We start from the raw sequence: 19,710 nt of genomic DNA on the forward strand, positions 1-19,710 counted from the left end.
CCAAGTCATTAATATATATAACAAAAAAAGCAATGGCTCTAGTACCGACCCCTGGGGACCACCACTGTATACCTCCCTCCAGTCTGAAAAACAATCGTTCACCACTACACTCTCTTTCCTGTTACTTAGCCATGTATTCATGCTGCCACTGCTCCCTTTACTCTGTGGGCTTCAACTTTGATGACTAGCCTACTATGCTAAGTGATACATTTCAGTAGGAAGAATGAGGCGAGGCAATATAAACTGAAGGGCACAATTCTAAAAGGGGTACAGGAACAGATAGATCTGGGGGTATATGCACACAAATTGTTGAAGGTGGCAGGGCAGGATGAGAAAGTGGTTAAAAAAGCATGCGTGATCCTGGGCTGTATAAATAGAGGCATTGAGTACAAAAGCAAGGAGGTTATGATGAACCTTTATAAGACACTGGTTCGGCCACAACTGAAGTATTGTGTCCCGTTCTGGGCACCCCACTTTAGGAAAGATGTGATGGCCTTGGAGAGGGTGCAGAAGAGATTTACTAGAATGATTCCAGAGATGGGGGACTTTAGTTACGTGGAGAATCTGGGGTTGTTCTACTTAGAGCAGAGACGGTTGAGAGGAAATTTGATAGAGGTATTCAAGATCATGAAGGGTTTAGACAGAGTAGATAGAGAGAAACTGTTCCCATTGGCGTAGGGGCCAAGGACTAGAGAACATCGATTTAAGGTGATTGGCAAAAGAACCGAAGGTGACGTGAAGAAAATCATTTTTACACAGCGAGTGGTTAGAATCTGGAATGCATTGCCTGAGGGGGTGGTGGAGGCAGATTCAACCATGGCTTTCAAAAGGGAACTGGATAAGAACTTGAAAAGAAAAAAATTGCAGGGCTACAGGGAAAGGGCAGTGGATTGGGACTAGCTGGATTGCTCTTGCATAGAGCCGGCATGGACTCGATGGGCCGAACAGCCGCCTTCCGTGCTGTAACCTTTCTATGATTCTATGCGGCACTTTATCAAACGCCTTTTGAAAGTCTATATGCACCACATAAACTGCATTACTCTCATCATCTCTCTGTTGCCTAATCAAAAAACTCAATCAAGTTGGTTAATCCTGATTTGCCTTTAACAAATCCGTGCTGGCTTTCTTTAATTAATCCACACTTGTCCAAGTGACTGTTAATTTTGTCCCACATTATTGTTTCTAAAATTTTCTCCACTACCGAGGTTAAACTGACTGGTCTGTAGTTGCTGGGTTTATCTTTACACCCTTTTATGAACAAGGGTGGAACACTTGCAGTTCTCCAGTCCTCTGGCACTACTCCCGTATCTAAGGATAATTGGAAGATTATGGCCAGTACCTCTGCAATTTCCACCCTTCCTTCCCTCAGCAACCTAGGATGTATCCCATCTGGACCAGGTGACTTATCTACTTTAAGTACAGCTAGCCTTTCTAGTAACTCCTCTTCATCACTTTTTAGCCCATCCTGTATCTCAACCACCTCTTCACTTACAGTGACTTTGGCAGCACCTTCCTTGGTAAAGACAGATGCAAAGTACTCATTTAGTATCTTAGCCATGCCCTCTGCCTCCACGCATAGATCTCCTTTTTGGTGCTTAATCGGTCCACCCCTCCTCTTACTACCCATTTACTGTTTACATGCTTATAGAAGACTTTTGGATTCCCTTTTATGTTAGCTGCCAGTCTGTTCTCATACTCTCTCTTTGCCCATCTTATTTCCTTTTTCACTTCCCCTCTGAACTTTCTATATTCTGCCTGGTTTTCACTTGTATTATCAACCTGACATCTGTCATATGCCCCCTTTTTCAGCTTCATCTTACTCTCTTTCTCTTTTGTCATCCAGGGAGCTCTGGTTTTAGTCGCCCTACATTTCTCCCTCGCCGGAATGTATCTAGACTGTACCCAAACCATCTCCTCTTTAAAGGCCACCCATTGTTCAATTACAGTTTTGCTGGCCAATCTTTGATTCCAGCTACCCTGCCCAGATCCGTTCTCATCCCATTGAAATTGGCCCTCCCCCAATTGAGTATTTTTACCTTAGAGTGGTCCTTGTTCTTTTCCATACCTAATCTAAACCTTATGATACTATGATCGCTGTTCCCCCACTGACACTTGGCCCACCTCATTTCCCAGAACCACATCCAGCAATGCCTCCTTCCTCGTTGGGCCAGAAACGTACTGGTCAAGAAAGTTCTCCTGAACACACTTCAAAAATTCCTCCCCCTCTTTGCCTCTTACACTATTACTAACCCAGTCTATATTAGGATAGTTGAATTTCCCCATTATTGCTACTCAATGGTTCTTGCACATCTCTATAATTTCCCTGCAAATTTGCTCCTCTATATTCTTCCCACTAGTTGGTGGCCTATGGAATATACCCAGTAGTGTAATGGCACCTCTATTGTTTCTTAACTCTAACCAAATAGATCCTGTCCTCGACATCCTCTCTCTCCAGCACTGCAATATTCTCCTTAATCAATACTGCCACCCCCTCCCTCCTTTCTTTCCTTCCCTATCTTCCCTGAATATTTAGCACTCAATCCTGCCCTTTTTTGAGCCAGGTCTCCTTTTATCGCCACAACGTCATATTCCCATGTGGCTATTTGCGCCTGCAGCTCACCAACCTTGTTTACTATGCTTCGTGCATTTACACACATGCATTGTAAGCCTATCTTAGAGCTTCTTGTATTCCCTTAGTCTGATCCCATCTAATACCGTACTATTTCTTGCTGTAGTGCTATTTGTCTCTCCCAATCCTTTGTGCACCTTGTTTCTCCTTTCCAGTGCTACATCCTGGTGCCCAACCCTCTGCCAAATTAGTTTAAATCCTCCTTCACAGAACCAGCGAACCTCCCCGCGAGGCCGTTGGTCCCACCTCTGTTAAGGTGCAACCCATCCAGCCTGTACAGGTGCCACCTTCCCCAGAACTGGTCCCAATACCCCAGGAATCTAAAGCCCTCTCTTCTGCACCAACTCTGCAGCTACGGATTCATCTGCTCTATCCTCCTATTTCTGTACTCACTAGTGCGTGGCACCAGGTGTAATCCGGAGATTACTACATTTTGAGGTCCATTTCTGCCATTTTGCTGTCATTACCTGTGAGTTTATCTTGTCCATTCCTTAGTAGCTGTATTCCTATCCTGATTTTTCTATTTGTGTCTGTAGAATACTTCACTCTTCCTGTTTATATTCCTTGATAATTTAATTTCGTAGTTGCTCTTTGCTTTCCTAATTTTCTTTTGTCATCCTTCCTAACCTCTTCGTATTCCCTTTTGTTATTGTCTCCCTTACTATCTACATACTTAGTGTGCCTTTTTCTTTAGTTTCAATTTTACCCATATCTCTTTATCCGTCCATGGTGTTTCATTATTGGCTAGTTTGTTCTTGTTTTTTTAGAGGAATGTATTTCTCCTGAGCACTCTTGATCACCATTTTAAATATTTCCCACTGCTGTTCTATCTCTGTCAATTTTTTTTTCAGTTTACCTTCTCTAGTTCCATTCTCATCCCCTTAAAATTAGCTTTTTTCCAATCTATTACTTTGGTCTTTGACTTACTTTATGTCATTCTCAATCAGTATTTTAAACCATTTTGTGTTATGATCATTATTGCCTAGATGTTCCCCTACGCTTACTTCCCTTATCTGCTCCTGTTAATTTCCCATTACTAGATCCAGCAGTGATTCCTCTCTTGAGCTTCTCACATACTAGGTAAGTAAGGAGTCATATAAAAGCCCCATTCCCCTTTCCCTGCCTCTTGCCAGTTTATTTGGGGGTAGTTGAAATCTCCCATGATTATTATTGGATGTTATTTAGTCATTTCATAGATTTGCCTACATATTTCTTCCTATACTTCCCTTCCACTATTAGGTGGTCTGTAGAATATACCTATTAACGTGTTCAATCCCTTCTTATCCTTTTTCTCAATCCATATGGATTCTGTTTCTATCTTAATATTACTTATGTCCCTTTTTTCTATTGCCATTATGTTATCTCTAATTAGTACAGTTACTCGACCCCTTTCTTCCTTCTCTATCCTTTCTAAAGACGTTATATCCTGCAATATTTAACTGCCAGTCCTGTTCTTTATGTAGCTATATTTTGGTTATCCTGGCTACGAATTATTGCCTCCAGTTCCCCTTGTTTTGTTTCAGATGCTATGCACATTGCTGTATAGGCAGTTTAAATTGTTTTTAATAATTGTTCCCCTCACTTTATTTTTAAGTCATTTTGTACTCATGTTCTTTAACTGTATTTGTTCCCTGACTATGTTACCCTTATTCCTTACCTTCGTTTAAACGTTACCCTCATCTCCTCTTTCTTTTATCTTCATACTTATGTTATTTTCACCAGATCCCTCCTCTGTCTTACTAGTTTGAAGTCCTATCGACAGCCCTATTTATCCTTTCTGCTAGGACACTGGTCCCATTCCGGTTCAGGTGGAGCCTGTCCCAGCGTTACTTCTTCCTGTCCCAGTCCTGGTGCCAGTGTCCCATGAAATGGAACCCCTCCTTCCCACACCACTCTTTCAGCCATGCATTCACCTTCCTGATCTGTTTATCCCTACGCTAATTAGCACATGGCTCTGGTAGTAATCCCGAGATTACCACCCGTGAGGTCCTGTTTTTTTAATTTAGTTCCTAACTTCTGATAGTCCCTTGGCAGGACCTCCTCCCTTTTCTTCCCTATGTCATTGGCTGGATCATGACAACTGGATCTTCTCCCTCCCATTCCAAGTTCCTCTCCAGTTGCTTCGAGATATCCTTTACCTTTGCACCAGGTAGGCAACACACCATTCCGGACTCTCGGTCATGACTGCAGAGGACACTATCTATCTCCCTAATTATCAAATCCCCTATGACTACGACCTTTCTATTCTACTCTCTTCTTCCCCCCCACCCCCCCCCCCCCCCCCAATCACCTCCTAGACTGCCTCCTGCTCCACGGTGCCTGCATCCTTATCTTCACAGGTAGCAAGTACATTGTACCTGTTGGACGGGACCGCCCTCGCTATCTTCCCCCGGTTCCCCTTACCCTGCTGACTAACAGTCACACTCTCCCCTACCTATACCTGTCCTTTCCTCTGAGGTGTGACTGTACTCTGGTGAAAACTATCCAAAAATTTCTCCCCTTCCCTTATGTGACAGAGTGTGTCTAACTCGCACTCCAGCTCAAGGACTCTGAGCCGGATTGTCTCAAGGCAGAGACATTTCCTGCAGATGTGGCAATTCGAGACAGTTTCGCTGTCCACAAACTCCCACATATCACAGTCCCGACACATTGCCTGCACTGCCATTTCTAGTTTTTAAAAATGTATTTATTTATTAGTATTAATTTAGTTCTAGATATAGTACAATTACTTGAGATCTAGATTATATTTAGTAGATGGATTTAACTTGATTTCAGATTAATTTGTAGCTAATTAGCCATGACTGTTGTTTATTAACTTTATTTCCTTAACTCTTATTTACTATTTATATATACCAGATTTTAATTTAATGAAGTTCAGAACCCTTTAATGTTAGTATCCTCTATTTAGTTAATTTTATCCCCTTAGGAATTCATTAAACACTTGGCTTAATTATAGAATAAATAATAAATTAAATACTTAGCTCAATTATATGGTAAATTAAACATTTGACTTATTTATATAATAAATTAAACACTTAGCTATAATTCCTCGGGTTCCGCTGCTCCACCCTCTGGTCCAATGTCAGTTTTTTTAGATTCAGAAATTTTTTCCCAGATTTTTCCTGCGTTTGTTTTAGTGCTCCTCTCAGCCGCTTCTCCCACGCTTTATGTAATAGTTTGGGAGTAATAGTTAGGCAAGGTTACCGTAGATATAGAAGTATAGTGGGAAAGTGCTGAACAGAGAAACCTTGAAGAGATAAGGGATGAGGCCTACTGTGCGTATTACAGATCCGGACAAAGACAGTTTATACCATTTTTCAAACAGAGAATAGTACACCGTGCTATTTGCAGATGACACAAAACTTGGATGTGTAGTGAACAGTGAGGAGGATAGTGATAGACTTCAAGAGGTCATGGACAGGCTGGTGGCATGGGTGGACATGTGGCAGATGAAATTTAATGCAGAAAAGTGTGAGGTGATACATTTCGGTAGGAAGAGTAAGGAGAGGCAATACAAACTAGAGGGCACAATTCTAAAAGGGGTACAGGAGCAGAGAGATCTGGGGGTATAAATTGTTGAAGGTGGCAGGGTAGGTTGAGAAAGTGGTTAAAAAAGCATATGGGATCCTGGGCTTTATAAATAGAGGCATAGAGCACAAAAGCAAGGAAGTCATGATGAACCTTTATAAAACACTGGTTCGACCACAACTGGAGTATTGTGTCCCGTTCTGGGCACCGGACTTTAGGAAAGATGTGAAGGCCTTAGAGAAGGTGCAGAAGCGATTTACTAGATTGATTCCAGGGATGAGGGACTTTGGTTACGTGGATAGACTGGAGAAGCTGGGGTTGTTCTCCTTGGAACAGAGATGGTTGCGAGGAGATTTGATAGAGGTATTCAAAATCATGAAGGGTCTAGACAGAGTAGATAGAGAGAAACTGTTCCCATTGGCAGAATCGTCAAGAACCAGAGGACATAGATTTACGGTGATTGGCAAAAGAACCAAAGGTGACATGAGGAAAAACGTTTTTACGCAGCGAGTGGTTAGGATCTGGAGTGCACTGGAGGCAGATTCAATCATGGTCTTTAAAAGGGAACTGGGTAAGTACTTGAAAGGAAAAAAAAATTGCAGGGTTACGGGGATGGGGGAGTGGGAGTAGCTGGATTGCTCTTGCATTGAGCTAGCACGGACTTGATGGGTCGAATGGCCTCCTTCCGTGCTGTATCATTTCTATGATTTTATGATATTCTATTGTTATGTCATACCTTGTGATCAAAAGTAGGTGTGTTTTGGAAGTGGTACAAAGGTTGGTGTACTCTAGTGGCCTGGTGGGTGCAACTTGGACTTCGGATACTAGGGATCCGGGCGTCCAAGGTTCCATCCAGTGAGCTGACCACTTTGTAAGTAATGCGGAACTGTGATACTTGCATGTTTATTATGGTTGATATATCAATATAAGGTAAGGCACAATCTAAATGTTGTATTTCTTAAAGTATTAAAGTTGCTGCAACTAGACACTCGGACCTATTATTAGCCAGAGTGGCTAATGACTGGTTGCCTCGCCTTCCTCTAGAAGGATGGTGTTCGTCTTCTGAGACATGAGTCATGAGCCTGTCTGTAGAGGTGCTATCTATTCCTCCTGGGTAAATTCACCTTCTGTGGTGGAATAAATCTCATCTTCCTTCATCTCCGGGGAGCTTGTACATCTGAGTGACAAACATATCTGGCTGGTATAGCCATTCAGTTTTAACTTCTGTAATATTCCCATCTCTCTGTCAGAGATGCACTTTTCAATTTTTACAGAGACACCCTTCTACATATAGTGGACAAGAACTTCTACTCCTACTACAAAGATTACTGCAAGAACTATTAAAATAACTAGAACTGAGGACTTTAGGTGTCAATCACCTCACACAGCCATGTTGGTTTCCCTGATGACCTCTAATTCAATGAAGAATCAGCATTTAGACATGCTAGGTTGCTCGTTTACTCCCTAGCTTCTCAAATATTGCTCAACTGGGCCTGTGAGAGACCCTTTGTAAGGCAGGGCATCTTTAGATCACCCTTAATGAGCCATCTATGGGCCTGAGGTCTGGATGACTTGTTTTCTATCCCTGTTGAGGAATGTTGCTTGTATAAGCTTTCATGGTTTAATTAGCATTAGCCCTTTCCCAGTATTCAGTCTGGTTACTGACTCCATTTTGAGGATGCATTTAAGGCAATTCCTTGGGGCAGTTCTTCTGCAATGGCCATTGTAACTCCAAGATGATGCATGAATGGGGCAGGGATGTAGTGGGTGAAGGAGCATTGAATAGATTGGTGTCGGAGTGGAGTGCTCATACAATAACGTACAGGAGGACAAGGTTCTTGATGTTCGGGGGTGGGGGGGTGGCAGTGAGGCAATGGAAAGTGAAAGTGAGGATGAGAAGGTTAAAGGCAATTTACTGGGTAAAGATGGGAATCGTAGGAGTGGGGTGATGGTGTGAACTGTGGTGTTTTGAATGAGTTGTAATTTGTGGAGATGTGGATGTCAGCCTGAACATTTAACAAATTGAGCCCCTCTAAAGGTGTAGATTGGATTATGGTCACAGGGGAAGAGGTAGCTTTGGAGTTGCAAGAAAATTGAATTGAATGATGTGGGAAATGAAGCTCAGCTTGAGCAATATGCCAAGGTTCCACATCTTGGGATCTAGTCTGAACATAGGTATGTAGGAACAGGTAGGTGCCAAGGTGTGGGGGCATAATCTGAAACATTATGAACAGATTTCTTTGGTGCTCAGATAAAATGATATTAACTAATTATAAATGCTGCAAGATTCCACAATGGAATTATTGGAACTTTCAAAAGGGTAGATTGCCTTAGGTTCAACTTGTGCATGTTTGTTTAAGAGGAAATTAAGCTCTTCTTGGAGGTTATTCTGTGATACAATGGGGGCATTAAAAGCAAAATGTTAGTTTCAATACATTGCTTGTTATTAAATAGTATCAATGGCATGATAGATGACACTTGTGATATTTAACAGTGCACTGAAACAGTCATAACGTTTAAATCTTGCTGTCGTTATGCTGCTGTAGAGGGGGTATGAGCAGGCAAATATTTAATGGGTAAGCACTGGGACTAGCATTTTCAGTAGTATGTGGGCTGGAAATGAAACAAAGTTTTTTACCCATTCCTTTCTGCATTTCAAGTGAAATGTTGGCTTAAAAGCTCTGTTTTGGGACTACTTTTGCTTGCTGCCACTCTGTGCTCGTCTACAACTTTATTTGTTGATGGGAAAGAGGCGATGCTGGCAAGGTTGCATATATTGCCCATCCCTAATTGCCCTGAGATGGTGGTGGTGGGCCGCCTTGAAGTGCTGCACTCTTAATGTTGATTGTGCTCCAGTGATGATTTTTGGTAGGGAATTCCAAAATTTTGAACCAGTGGTGATGTATATGTTCTAAGTCAGGTTAGTGTGTGATTTGAAGGGGAACTTCGAGTTGTTGGTGTTCCCATAAATTTGCAGCTCTTGTCCTTGGTAGTGGAGGTTGCAAGACTTGGAGCTGCTGTAGTAATAAGTTTGAGGAGTTGCTGCAATGCGCCCTGATAGTACAGACTGCAGGTATGGAGAACTGATGATGGAGATGGTGCATATTGAGTCCAATGTCAGGGTGTTTATCAAGTGGACTGCTCTGTACTGGATAGTGTTGAGCTTCCTGTGTTGCAACTGCACTCATCCAGATGAGTGGTTGTTAGTCCTCCTGAATTGAGCCTTGTAGTTGATAGAGGTTTTGAGGGATCAGGAGGTGGGCGACTTGTCAGAGTGGCCAGCCTTCGCCCTGCTCTTGCAGCCATCTGCGTTGACATAGCTGGTCCAGTTATGCTTCTGATCAGTTGTGATCCCCAAATGTTGATTGCGTACTCTGTTATGGTGGTGCCGTTCAAGTTCTGAGGGAGATCTGTTTGGGATTTTTCTCATTGGGAATGGTCATTGCAAGCCACTTAGGTGGTGTGACGTTCAACGGCATTACCATCGCCAAATCCCCCACAATCAACATTCTGGGGGTCACCATTGACCAGAAACTTAACTGGACCAGCTACATAAATAATGTGGCTACAAGAGCAGGTCAGAGGCTGGGTATTCTGCAGTGAGTGACTCACCTCCTGACTCCCCACAGCCTTTCCACCATCTACAAGGCACAAGTCAGGAGTGTGATGGAATACTCACCACTTGCCTGGATGAGTGCAGCTCCAACAACACTCAAGAAGCTCGACACCATTCAGAACAAGGCAGCCCGCTTGATTGGCACCCCATCCACCACCCTAAACATTCACTCCCTTCACCACCGGTGCACTGTGGCTGCAGTGTGTACCATCCACAGGATGCACTGCAGCAACTCGCCAAGGCTTCTTCGACAGCACCTCCCAAACCTGCAACCTCTACCACCTAGAAGGACAAGGGCAGCAGGCACATGGGAACAACACCACCTGCACGTTCCCCTCCAAGTCACACACCATCCTGACTTGGAACTATATCGCCGTTCCTTCATCGTCGCTGGGTCAAAATCCTGGAACTCCCTTCCTGACAGCACTGTGGGAGAACCTTCACCACATGGACTGCAGCGGTTCAAGAAGGCGGCTCACCACCACCTTCTCGAGGGCAATTAGGAATGGGCAATAAATGCTGGCCTTGCCAGCGACGCCCACATCCCATGAATGAATAATAAAAAAAATAAAAACTTGATGGAATACTCACACTTCATTTTGCTGAAGACTGGGTTGAAATGCATAGGGCAATAATTGGCTGAGTTAGAACTGTCGCACTTCTTATGGACAGGACATATCTGGACAATTTTCCACATAGCTGGTTAGGTGCCAGTGCCGTAGCTGTACTGGAATAGCTTAGCTAGGGGGACGATGAGTTCTGATGTACAGATCTTGAGCACTATGCCCGGATGTTGATGGGACCCAATTGTTGTGTTCACTGCAGTCAGCTGCTGCTTAATGACATGTGAAGTTAACTGAATTGACTAGATTTCATTATCTATGATGGGACCTCAAGAGGAGGCCAGGTGGGATGGTCTACTTGGCACTTTTGCAAATACTTAAGCCTTTTTTTGCAATGATGTGCAATGTGGCACCATTGTTGAGGATGGGATGTTCATGAAGTCTTCCTCTCCAGTTAGTTGCCTGATTGTTCATCTTCATCTTGACTGGATACGGCAGAGCTGCAAAGATTTGCTCTGATACGCATGTTGAGATCGCTAAGCTGTGTCTCTAGATTGATGCTTTTTTGTGTTTAGCATGGATGCAGTCCTGTGTTGTAGCTTCACTAGGTTGGGCCTCATTTTAAGATTTGCTTGATTTCCTTAGTCTGTGCCACACTATATGATTAATGTAAGGAATCTTACAACACCAGGTTATAGTCCAACTGTTTTATTTGAAAATCACAAGCTTTCGGAGGCTTCCTCCTTCGTCAGGTGAAGTGTGGCACTTCACCTGATGAAGGAGAAAGCCTCCGAAAGCTTGTGATTTTCAAATAAAACAGTTGGACTATAACCTGGTGTTGTAAGATTCCTTACATTTGTCAACCCCAGTCCATCACCGGCATCTCCACATCACACTATATGATGGAAGGAATACATCACTGTGAGGATGAGACTTTATCTTCGCAACGACTGTGCAGTAGTTACTTCTGTCAGTTCCATCATAGACAGACGTATCTGCGAAAAGTAGGTTGGTGTGGAGGTTACATCCATGTGTTGGTTCCCTCAATACTTGCCCAGTATGGCAGCTGAGTCCTTTAGGACTCAGCCAGCTTGGTCAGTGATAACACTGTCAAGCCACTCTTGGTGCACATTGAAATCACCCAGAGTATATTCTTTGCCTTTGCTTCCTTCAACGCTTCCTTCAGCGCTTCCTGCAAATGGTGTTCAACATGGAAGAGTGTTAATTAGTCAGTTGAGGGGGCTGGTATGTGGTAATCAGCAGGAGGTTTTTTTGCCCTTGGGGTCCGGAGTCAATGTTGAAGATGTGCCCACCCAACTATGCCACCCTCTGGTGGGTTTATCCTGCCGGCAGAATAGGACCTGCTCACGGATGGTGATGGAGGATTTGGGCTTTTGGCTAGAGGATTGCAAATGTTACACCCCTGCTCAAAAAAGAGGAGAGGGATAAACCCGGCAATTATATGGCAGTCAGGCGAACATCAGTGGTGGGGAAACTGAGACATTAATCCGGGACAAAATTAATTGGCACTTGAAAAGTATGAGCTAATAAATGAAAGTCAGCACAAATTTGTTAAAGGAATATAGTGTTTGACTAACTTGAGTTCTTTGATGAAGTAACAGAGAGGGGGTTGAATGGACTACTCCTGTGTTCCACTGCTTTCATAGACAAGCTGGAGTGATTGTCTTGAGAGCATCCTGTGAAATGCAAGTTTTTTTTATTTGTTCATGGGATGTGGGCGTCGCTGGCAAGGCCAGCATTTATTGCCTGTCCCTAATTGCCCTTGAGAAGGTGGTGGTGAGCTGCCTTCTTGAACCGCTGCAGTCCATGTGGTGAAGGTTCTCCCACAGTGCTGTCAGGTAGGGAGTTCCAGGATTTTGACCCAGCGACGATGAAGGAACGGTGATATATTTCCAAGTCGGGATGGTGATATATTTCCAAGTCTAGGTGGTAGAGGTCGCGAGTTTGGGAGATGCTGTCGAAGAAGCCTTGGCGAGTTGCTGCAGTGCATCCTGTGGATGGTACACACTGCAGCCACAGTGCGCCGGTGGTGAAGGGAGTGAACGTTTAGGGTGGTGGATGGGGTGCCAATCAAGCGGGCTGCTTTGTCCTGGATGGTGTTGAGCTTCTTAAGTGTTGTTGGAGCTGCACTCATCCAGGCAAGTGGAGAGTATTCCATCACACTCCTGACTTGTGCCTTTATAGATGGTGGAAAGACTTTGGGGAGTCAGGAGGTGAGTCACTCGCCGCAGAATATTCCGCCTCTGACCTGCTTTTGTAGCCACAGTATTTATGTGGCTGGTCCAGTTAAATTTCTGGTCAATGGTGACCCCCAGGATGTTGATTGTGGGGGATTTGGCAATGGCAATGCCGTTGAATGTCAAGGGGAGGTGGTTAGGCTCTCTTTTTGGAGATGGCCATTGCCTGGCACTTGTCTGGCACGAATTAATTATATTGATGGGCAAGAACATGTAGATGATCTGGTTGGTTGCCTCAGATTGAGAATATCCTCAGGAGTGTTGCTCATCTCAAAATTCAAAAAAATTATAACTGGGACAAAGTGCTTCAGTGGGTCTGAAAACTGTTGTTTCACTTTTGTGTCCTTGATTTGAAGCCAAATCAGAACATTCTTTCTGCAGGTTGTCAGTATTCTAAATGAAAAAGGGGCTTTGGGAAGTCTGAAGTTGTTTCCTAGTGGTCATATATTGACAGCAGAAACACTTCTTATTCAAATTAAGCTTGAGTTAGCAAATGAAATAGCAGTCTCAAAAGTGTTCCCACATATCACCGTTTGTATTGGGCGGGGGGGAAGTATTTTGGAGAGGTTTTAGTTTGTACAGGTGTTGTGATGTGTTTGCAAGGTTAGTGGTTCACAGTTAGCAAATGTCAAAGAATATTAATTAACAGTGCTGGTAGAATTTCTACATTAATAGCCAATTGCAAAACACTCCTTTAACCAGGAAACTTTACAAGTGTTACTATTGTTTGTGTTTGGTAATGAATATCCGATTATTAAATTCAGTATGTGGGTGGCAAATTGTTGAAGTCTCAAGTGCCTGCAGTACCTGTTACTCCTATGGGTGGCGCTATGATGGGAATTTTCAATGTTAAAAGTGTAATACTGCAAAGTAACTGCTATTTTGTAGTGAGAATATAGCACCATGTGATTGTGCTATCTGGCTACCAGGTTCTCTCAAATCGCTCAAAATGCTTTCTGAATTTTTTTTCATGTGCCATTTTTCCTTCTGTAGCTGAAATTTCAAATGTGCTAAATAAGGTTTTAAACTTTCCAATAAATACTTATTTCACTAACACTTATTACATTGAATTATCTTTTGTGTCATCCAATGCTTTCATTAAAAATTTTCATGAAGGCCTCTCCCATGAGCCTGAACTATGACTGAATATTTTTAACTTATGTTTCCTACATTACAATAATGGCTACACTTAAAAAGTACTTCATTGGCTGTAAAGTGCTTTGGGACATCCTGAAGTAGCGAAAGGCTCTATATAAATGCAAGTCTTTCTAAGTGGTTGAGAGAGCTTTCAATCACATCTATGTGTTTGAGCATGTGCAGTTTGCAGAATTTCCGAGCACACAAGTATATCAATAGGTTGAAAGGTATCCTACGAGCATTTGAGGTTTTTTTTTGCTTTTTCCAAAAGACTTTAAAGAAACTGGAGATTCAACTCTTAACTTTTATTTCAGGGAAGTGATAAATTTATATAAATTGTGCTTTCCTCTTATGAACTCCTCATAGAGAAACAGAGACCGCAGTGGGAACAGTAATCGATGCTATGTGTGCTCTTTGATTATGAAGAAAAATTATTGATTGTTTATGGAGAATGGATGTCTTTTAGTCAATTATTACTTCCAGTTGTATATATTCAATTAAAAAATCTCTCCTGAACCTTTTTCTGAGGCCAAATGACTTTTTATATAATATTTAATTTTAATATATATCAATTGAACAAATGGAAAATCATGGGCTGGGTATGCACAAGTTCCTCCTATACATTCCTAACATTCATCTTTGAGCATTTTGTGGAGTGACTTTTTTTGTTTACAGAAATATATGTATATTAAAGAACATATGAGCCAGCAGATTCATGAATGCTGTGTTCCTAAGCGTGCATAAGAGGAAATTGTCCATTCCCAGTCCATGATTTTCCATTTGTTTAATTTTAGCAAGCAGAAAATTTATGCGTCAATGCTTTTAAAGTAAGAACATAAAGATAGGAACTGACTATGAAGGAAGTGGTTTTGCTGCCTGACATGTTGGAACATGTTTGGATGGGGCTTGATGCTTTGAAAGAGGCCAATGACCGTTTGTATGCCCATTCTTATGAAACCATGAAGAATGCCACAGGACATCTGTTATATTATATTCAAAATCTTAGAATTTGTGCACACTTTTTGTCCACAACACCTTCCTGTAATTTTTCCATTATAAATTTTATATCAACATTTATAATGGAAACTGCTTATTACGCTGTACTTGTTACGCTGTACTTGAAACTTGTTACGCTGTAATTGCACACTCTTGCCAGTGCTGACACTGTTGTGCCTCAGTTTTCTGTTTCCCAACTCTTCAGAGAAACTCCTATACTCTAAGCAACTCTACTTTGCTTCCCAATTGCAGTGTTATGTCTTTTTACAGATAATATAAAATCAAAAATATATAAAATGACAGATGTAATGTATAACTTTAAAATGAAGACTAAATTATGCTGTGCCCTGAAGTCCAATTATCCTCTGCTTCATCTGAAGATTCCACTACAGTCGCCATAGAAGCTTGAATAGTGTTTGATAATTGGTTAAATCTTGGGTGTATTTGGTACAATGGGTAGGAATTGCGGAACAAGAAGTGGTGGTTTAAATTCCCAATTGTCATTATTGATTTTATATGCCATTTCTACTTTTAAATAAGTCAGCAAATTCCATGGCAGATGTGTTTTTGTCTGTAAGCCTAGATTTACTGTTCAATTGTTTTGTGTTCTCAAAATGTAGGACATTTCATTAAATCTCACCACCTATAAGTAAATTAGAATCTATAAAGAAGTATAAAAAGCATAAAGTTTCTTATGATCTAAGCATGTGTACTTGATAACATGTCAAATTTTGTTTTGTTGATGCTTTTGATTTAATTTACTAAAGAATCAGTAATTGAGAAGTACTAGTAGATCTCCTGTGGCAGTGTTCATTGGTATGTTGGCTTTAAAGACTATCTTATGGTTTTGCAATCTGGTCTGTTATAGCCATGTGGTTGTCATGTGCTCAGCAGAGACAAGTCGGAAAGCCAGTGGAACTTTATTCTTTCAGGCATACAGGCACAATGTTTTATGGATAATGCCTTTTATTAAATGCTGCTGTGTTAACTAAAACCTTTATTGATGTAAAACCTGTTGTAAGTGTACATGTGGCGTAAATGACTGAATGGCACTTTACCTGTGCAAACAGCTGTGTGTGTCAAATTTCAGCGTAGGACTTGTTGACAAGTTAATAGACCTAATGCTACTCATTTTTATATCTGGTAAGTGTGTTTCCTTCCATTTACCTATTGACAAGTATATGTTGAAGTTCTGTAGCATTCTTCAATTTCCACCCCATCGTGAAATATATTTTGGAAATTGTTTTAGTGGCATCTAATTTATATGTTTTGAAAACCAAAATTGTCTTTTTTTCCAGTTAAACTACAACTGCAGGCAGAAGCTATTGGAGTGATATCAATCAAGGGGATCTGTGCTAATCGTTATCTTGCTATGAATGAAGGTGGCAAATTGTATGGATCGGTAAGCAGAATTTTTTTTTAAAAATCTAATTTACCACTTTTCTGACGTTCTGGGTGTTTTTTTTGGACCATTCATTTATGCCTTTTGTGTGGTTGCAGATTGAAAGTGCTGATGAGCGTCCACACCATTCTGACTTGTATGTCTTAAATATGGATAACTAAACCTGATGAAATGCAGTCAGAGTCTGATGAAATGCAGTATGATGTCATTTTTAAAAAAAAAATGATTATAAGCAGGAATTCATTTTAGTGGACATGAAAAACCTACGCATTCAGTGTGGAGAGTCTCTGTCAATGTTGCTTTATGTTAAATGAATCTTTATGTTGTATATAAATAAAAGGGTTTGGGCTTTTTAGTTTAACAGCAATCTCGGTGAACCAAGTAAACCAAAAATTGGTCTCCGTTCAGCTGCTGTATCAGTAGAAATGTAATTACTAAAAAAAAATTTAAAGTATTTTTTTAATGGATTTATTTTGAGAATTTGTTTGACCCCAAAAAAACACCTAATCAGCTTTTATGTAGGTTTATTTTAGTGATTCACAAATCAGTGATATATACATATGTCAGTTGGTGTTTTCTGGGGGTGTGGGGGCTCTTATGACCATCAATGCACATACAAGTCTTTGTGTTTGACTTTGTGAATATTTAAAATAGTTGGCAAATTTGATAATTTTCATTTGCCTCTAGATTTGAGTAGTGACTGTTTTGCTTTTTGTCTTTAATCAAACAAATCTGTGTACTAGTATGCTGCCACTAGGAAATGATGTTTCATTTATTTATAGAGCAGACTACAGACATCTTGTAGCAGTAAAAGTTTCCTGCATTGTCTTGCATGAGATATGCCGTTGTAGGTTTAGCTGTTGATACTTTTGCATTACGCATTTTTTTTTGCGCACTCTCCTTTCATTCAGTAGGTCGTGGGGTCAAGCCCCACTCCAGAGACTTGAGCACGTAATCTAGGCTGACACTTCAATGCAGTACTGAGGGAGTACTGCAATGTTGGCGGTGACTCCTTTTGGATGCGACGTTAAACCAAGGCCCCATCTGCCCTACTCAGATGGATGTAAACGATCCCATGGCAATTTGCGAAGAATAGCAGGGGAGGTCTGGCGGTGTCCTGGCCAATATTTATCCCTCAACCAACATAACTTTTTTAAAAAATTATCTGGTCATTATCTCATTGCTGTTTGTGGGAATTGCTGTCACGGTTCCCTACGTTACAACAGTGACTACAATGCATAAGTATTTAATTGGCTTTAAAGCACTTTGGGGTGTTCTGAGGTTGTGAAAGATGCTATATAAATGTAAGTGCTTTCTATCTTTGTGCATTGCCAATTTTGTACGAGTTACCTTTTTATGTTAAATGCTGGACCAATAGACACCCATCTCATATGCTGTGTGTTTCTTCAAGATTTTTTTTGTAAAATCTATGCTGAAACCTACGCTCATTTTAGGAACATGGGAGCAGGAGTAGGCCATTCAGTCCCTCGTGCCTGCTCCGCCATTTGATAAGATCATGGCTGATCTGTGATCTAACTCCATATACCCGCCTTTGGCCCATATCCCTTAATACCTTTGATTGCCAAAAAGCTATCTATCTCAGATTTAAATTTAGCAGTTGAGCTAGTATCAATTGCCGTTTGCGGAAGAGAGTTCCAAACTTCTACCACCCTTAGTGTGTAGAAATGTTTTCTAATCTCGCTCCTGAAAGGTCTGGCTCTAATTTTTAGACTGTGCCTCCTACTCCTAGAATCCCCAACCAGCAGAAATAATTTCTCTCTATCTACCCTATCCGTTCCCCATAACATCTTATAAACTTTGATCAGATCACCCCTTAACCTTCGAAATTCCAGAGAATACAACCCCAATTTGTGTAATCTCTCCTCGTAACTTAACCCTTGAAGTCCGGGTATCATTCCAGTAAACCTACGCTGCATTCCCTCCAAGGCCAATATGTCCTTCCGAAGGTGCAGTGCCCAGAACTGCTCACAGTACTCCAGGTGCGGTCTAACCAGAGTTTTGTATAGCTGCAGCATAACTTCTGCCCCCTTGTACTCTAGTCCTCCAGATATAAAGGCCAGCATTCCATTAGCCGCTTTGATTATTTTCTGCACCTGTTCATGACACTTCAATGATCTATGTACCTGAACCCCTAGGTCCCTTTGGACATCCACTGTCTTTAACTTTTTACCATTTAGAAAGTACCCTGTTCTATCCTTTTTTGATCCAAAGTGGATGACCTCACATTTGTCATAGTTTTGCCCATTCACCTAATCTATCACTATCCCTTTGTAATTTTGTGTTTTCATCTACACTGCTTACAATGCCACCAATCTTTGTGCCGTTGGCAAACTTAGATATGAGACTTTCTATGCCTTCATCTAAGTCGTTAATAAATATTGTGAATAGTTGAGGCCCCAAGACAGATCCCTGCGGGACTCCACTAGTCACATCCTGCCATTATCCCTACACTCTGTCTCCTTTCGCTCAGCCAACTTCCTAACCAAGTCCGTACTTTTCCCTCTATTCCATGGGCTTCTAACTTAGCTAACAGTCTCTTATGTGGGACCTTATCAAATGCCTTCTGGAAGTCCATATAAATAACATCCATTGACATTTCCCTATCCACTACTTTAGACGCCTCTTCAAAAAATTCAATCAGGTTTGTCAGGCACGACCTACCTTTCACAAATCCGTGCTGGCTCTCTGATTGAAAATTCTCGAGGTGTTCAGTTACCCTATCCTTAATTATAAGACTCCAGCATTTTCCCCACAACAGATGTTAGGCTAACTGGTCTATAATTCCCTGGTTTCCATCTCTCTCCTATCTTAAAAAGGCGGAGTGACGTGCAATTTTCCAATCGAGAGGGACAATTCCTGAATCTAGAGAACTTTGAAAGATTATAGTTAGGGCATCTGCAATGTGCTCACCTACTTCCTTTAAAACCCTGGGATGGAAACCATCTGGTCCTGAGGATTTGTCACTCTTTAGTGCTATTATTTTCTTCATTACTGTTGATTTTATCGAGTCTCTGTCCCCGATTCAATATTAGTTTTCTTGGGATTTCCTGATTTCCGGCATGCTGTCCTCTTTTTCGACTGTAAATACTGACGCAAAGTAATCGCTCAACATGTCTGCCATTTCCCCATTGTCAATGACAATATCCCCACTTTCAGTTTTTAAGGGGCCAACACTGCTCCTGACCACCCTCTTTTTTTCTAATATAACTATAAAAGTTCCTCGTATTGGTTTTGATATCCCTTGCAAGTTTCTTTTCATACTTTCTTTTTGTAGCTCTTACTGTCTGTTTTGTGACCCTTTGTTGATCTTTGTATCTTTCCCATTCACCAGGAGCTGTGCCATTTTTTGCCTTTTTGTATGCCCTTTACTTATGTCTTATACTGTCCCTTACCTCTAGTTATCCATGGCTGTTTTTTTTGGCAAGTAGAGTTCTTGCCCCTCGGGTATAAACCAATTCTGTATCACGTTAAATGTTTCTTAAAACATTTCCCACTGATCATCAGTCGTTTTACCCATTAACAGATTTGCCCAGTTTACTGTGGACAGTCTCTGTCTCATC

The 19,710-nt window shown here is 41.4% G+C and overlaps 1 protein-coding gene across 1 annotated transcript in view; it reads left to right on the forward strand.

The window, feature by feature from the left end:
* Positions 1-19,710, forward strand: part of fgf2 (fibroblast growth factor 2) — a 162,998-nt gene that overhangs the window by 58,670 nt on the left and 84,618 nt on the right. The window contains exon 2 of the mRNA XM_067993401.1: positions 16,026-16,129. Within this exon, the coding sequence (XP_067849502.1) occupies positions 16,026-16,129 (104 nt within the window). The remainder of the gene's footprint in view (positions 1-16,025; positions 16,130-19,710) is intronic.

This window comes from Heptranchias perlo, chromosome 1 (genome assembly GCF_035084215.1).
Source record: "Heptranchias perlo isolate sHepPer1 chromosome 1, sHepPer1.hap1, whole genome shotgun sequence".
Taxonomy (NCBI): domain Eukaryota; kingdom Metazoa; phylum Chordata; class Chondrichthyes; order Hexanchiformes; family Hexanchidae; genus Heptranchias; species Heptranchias perlo.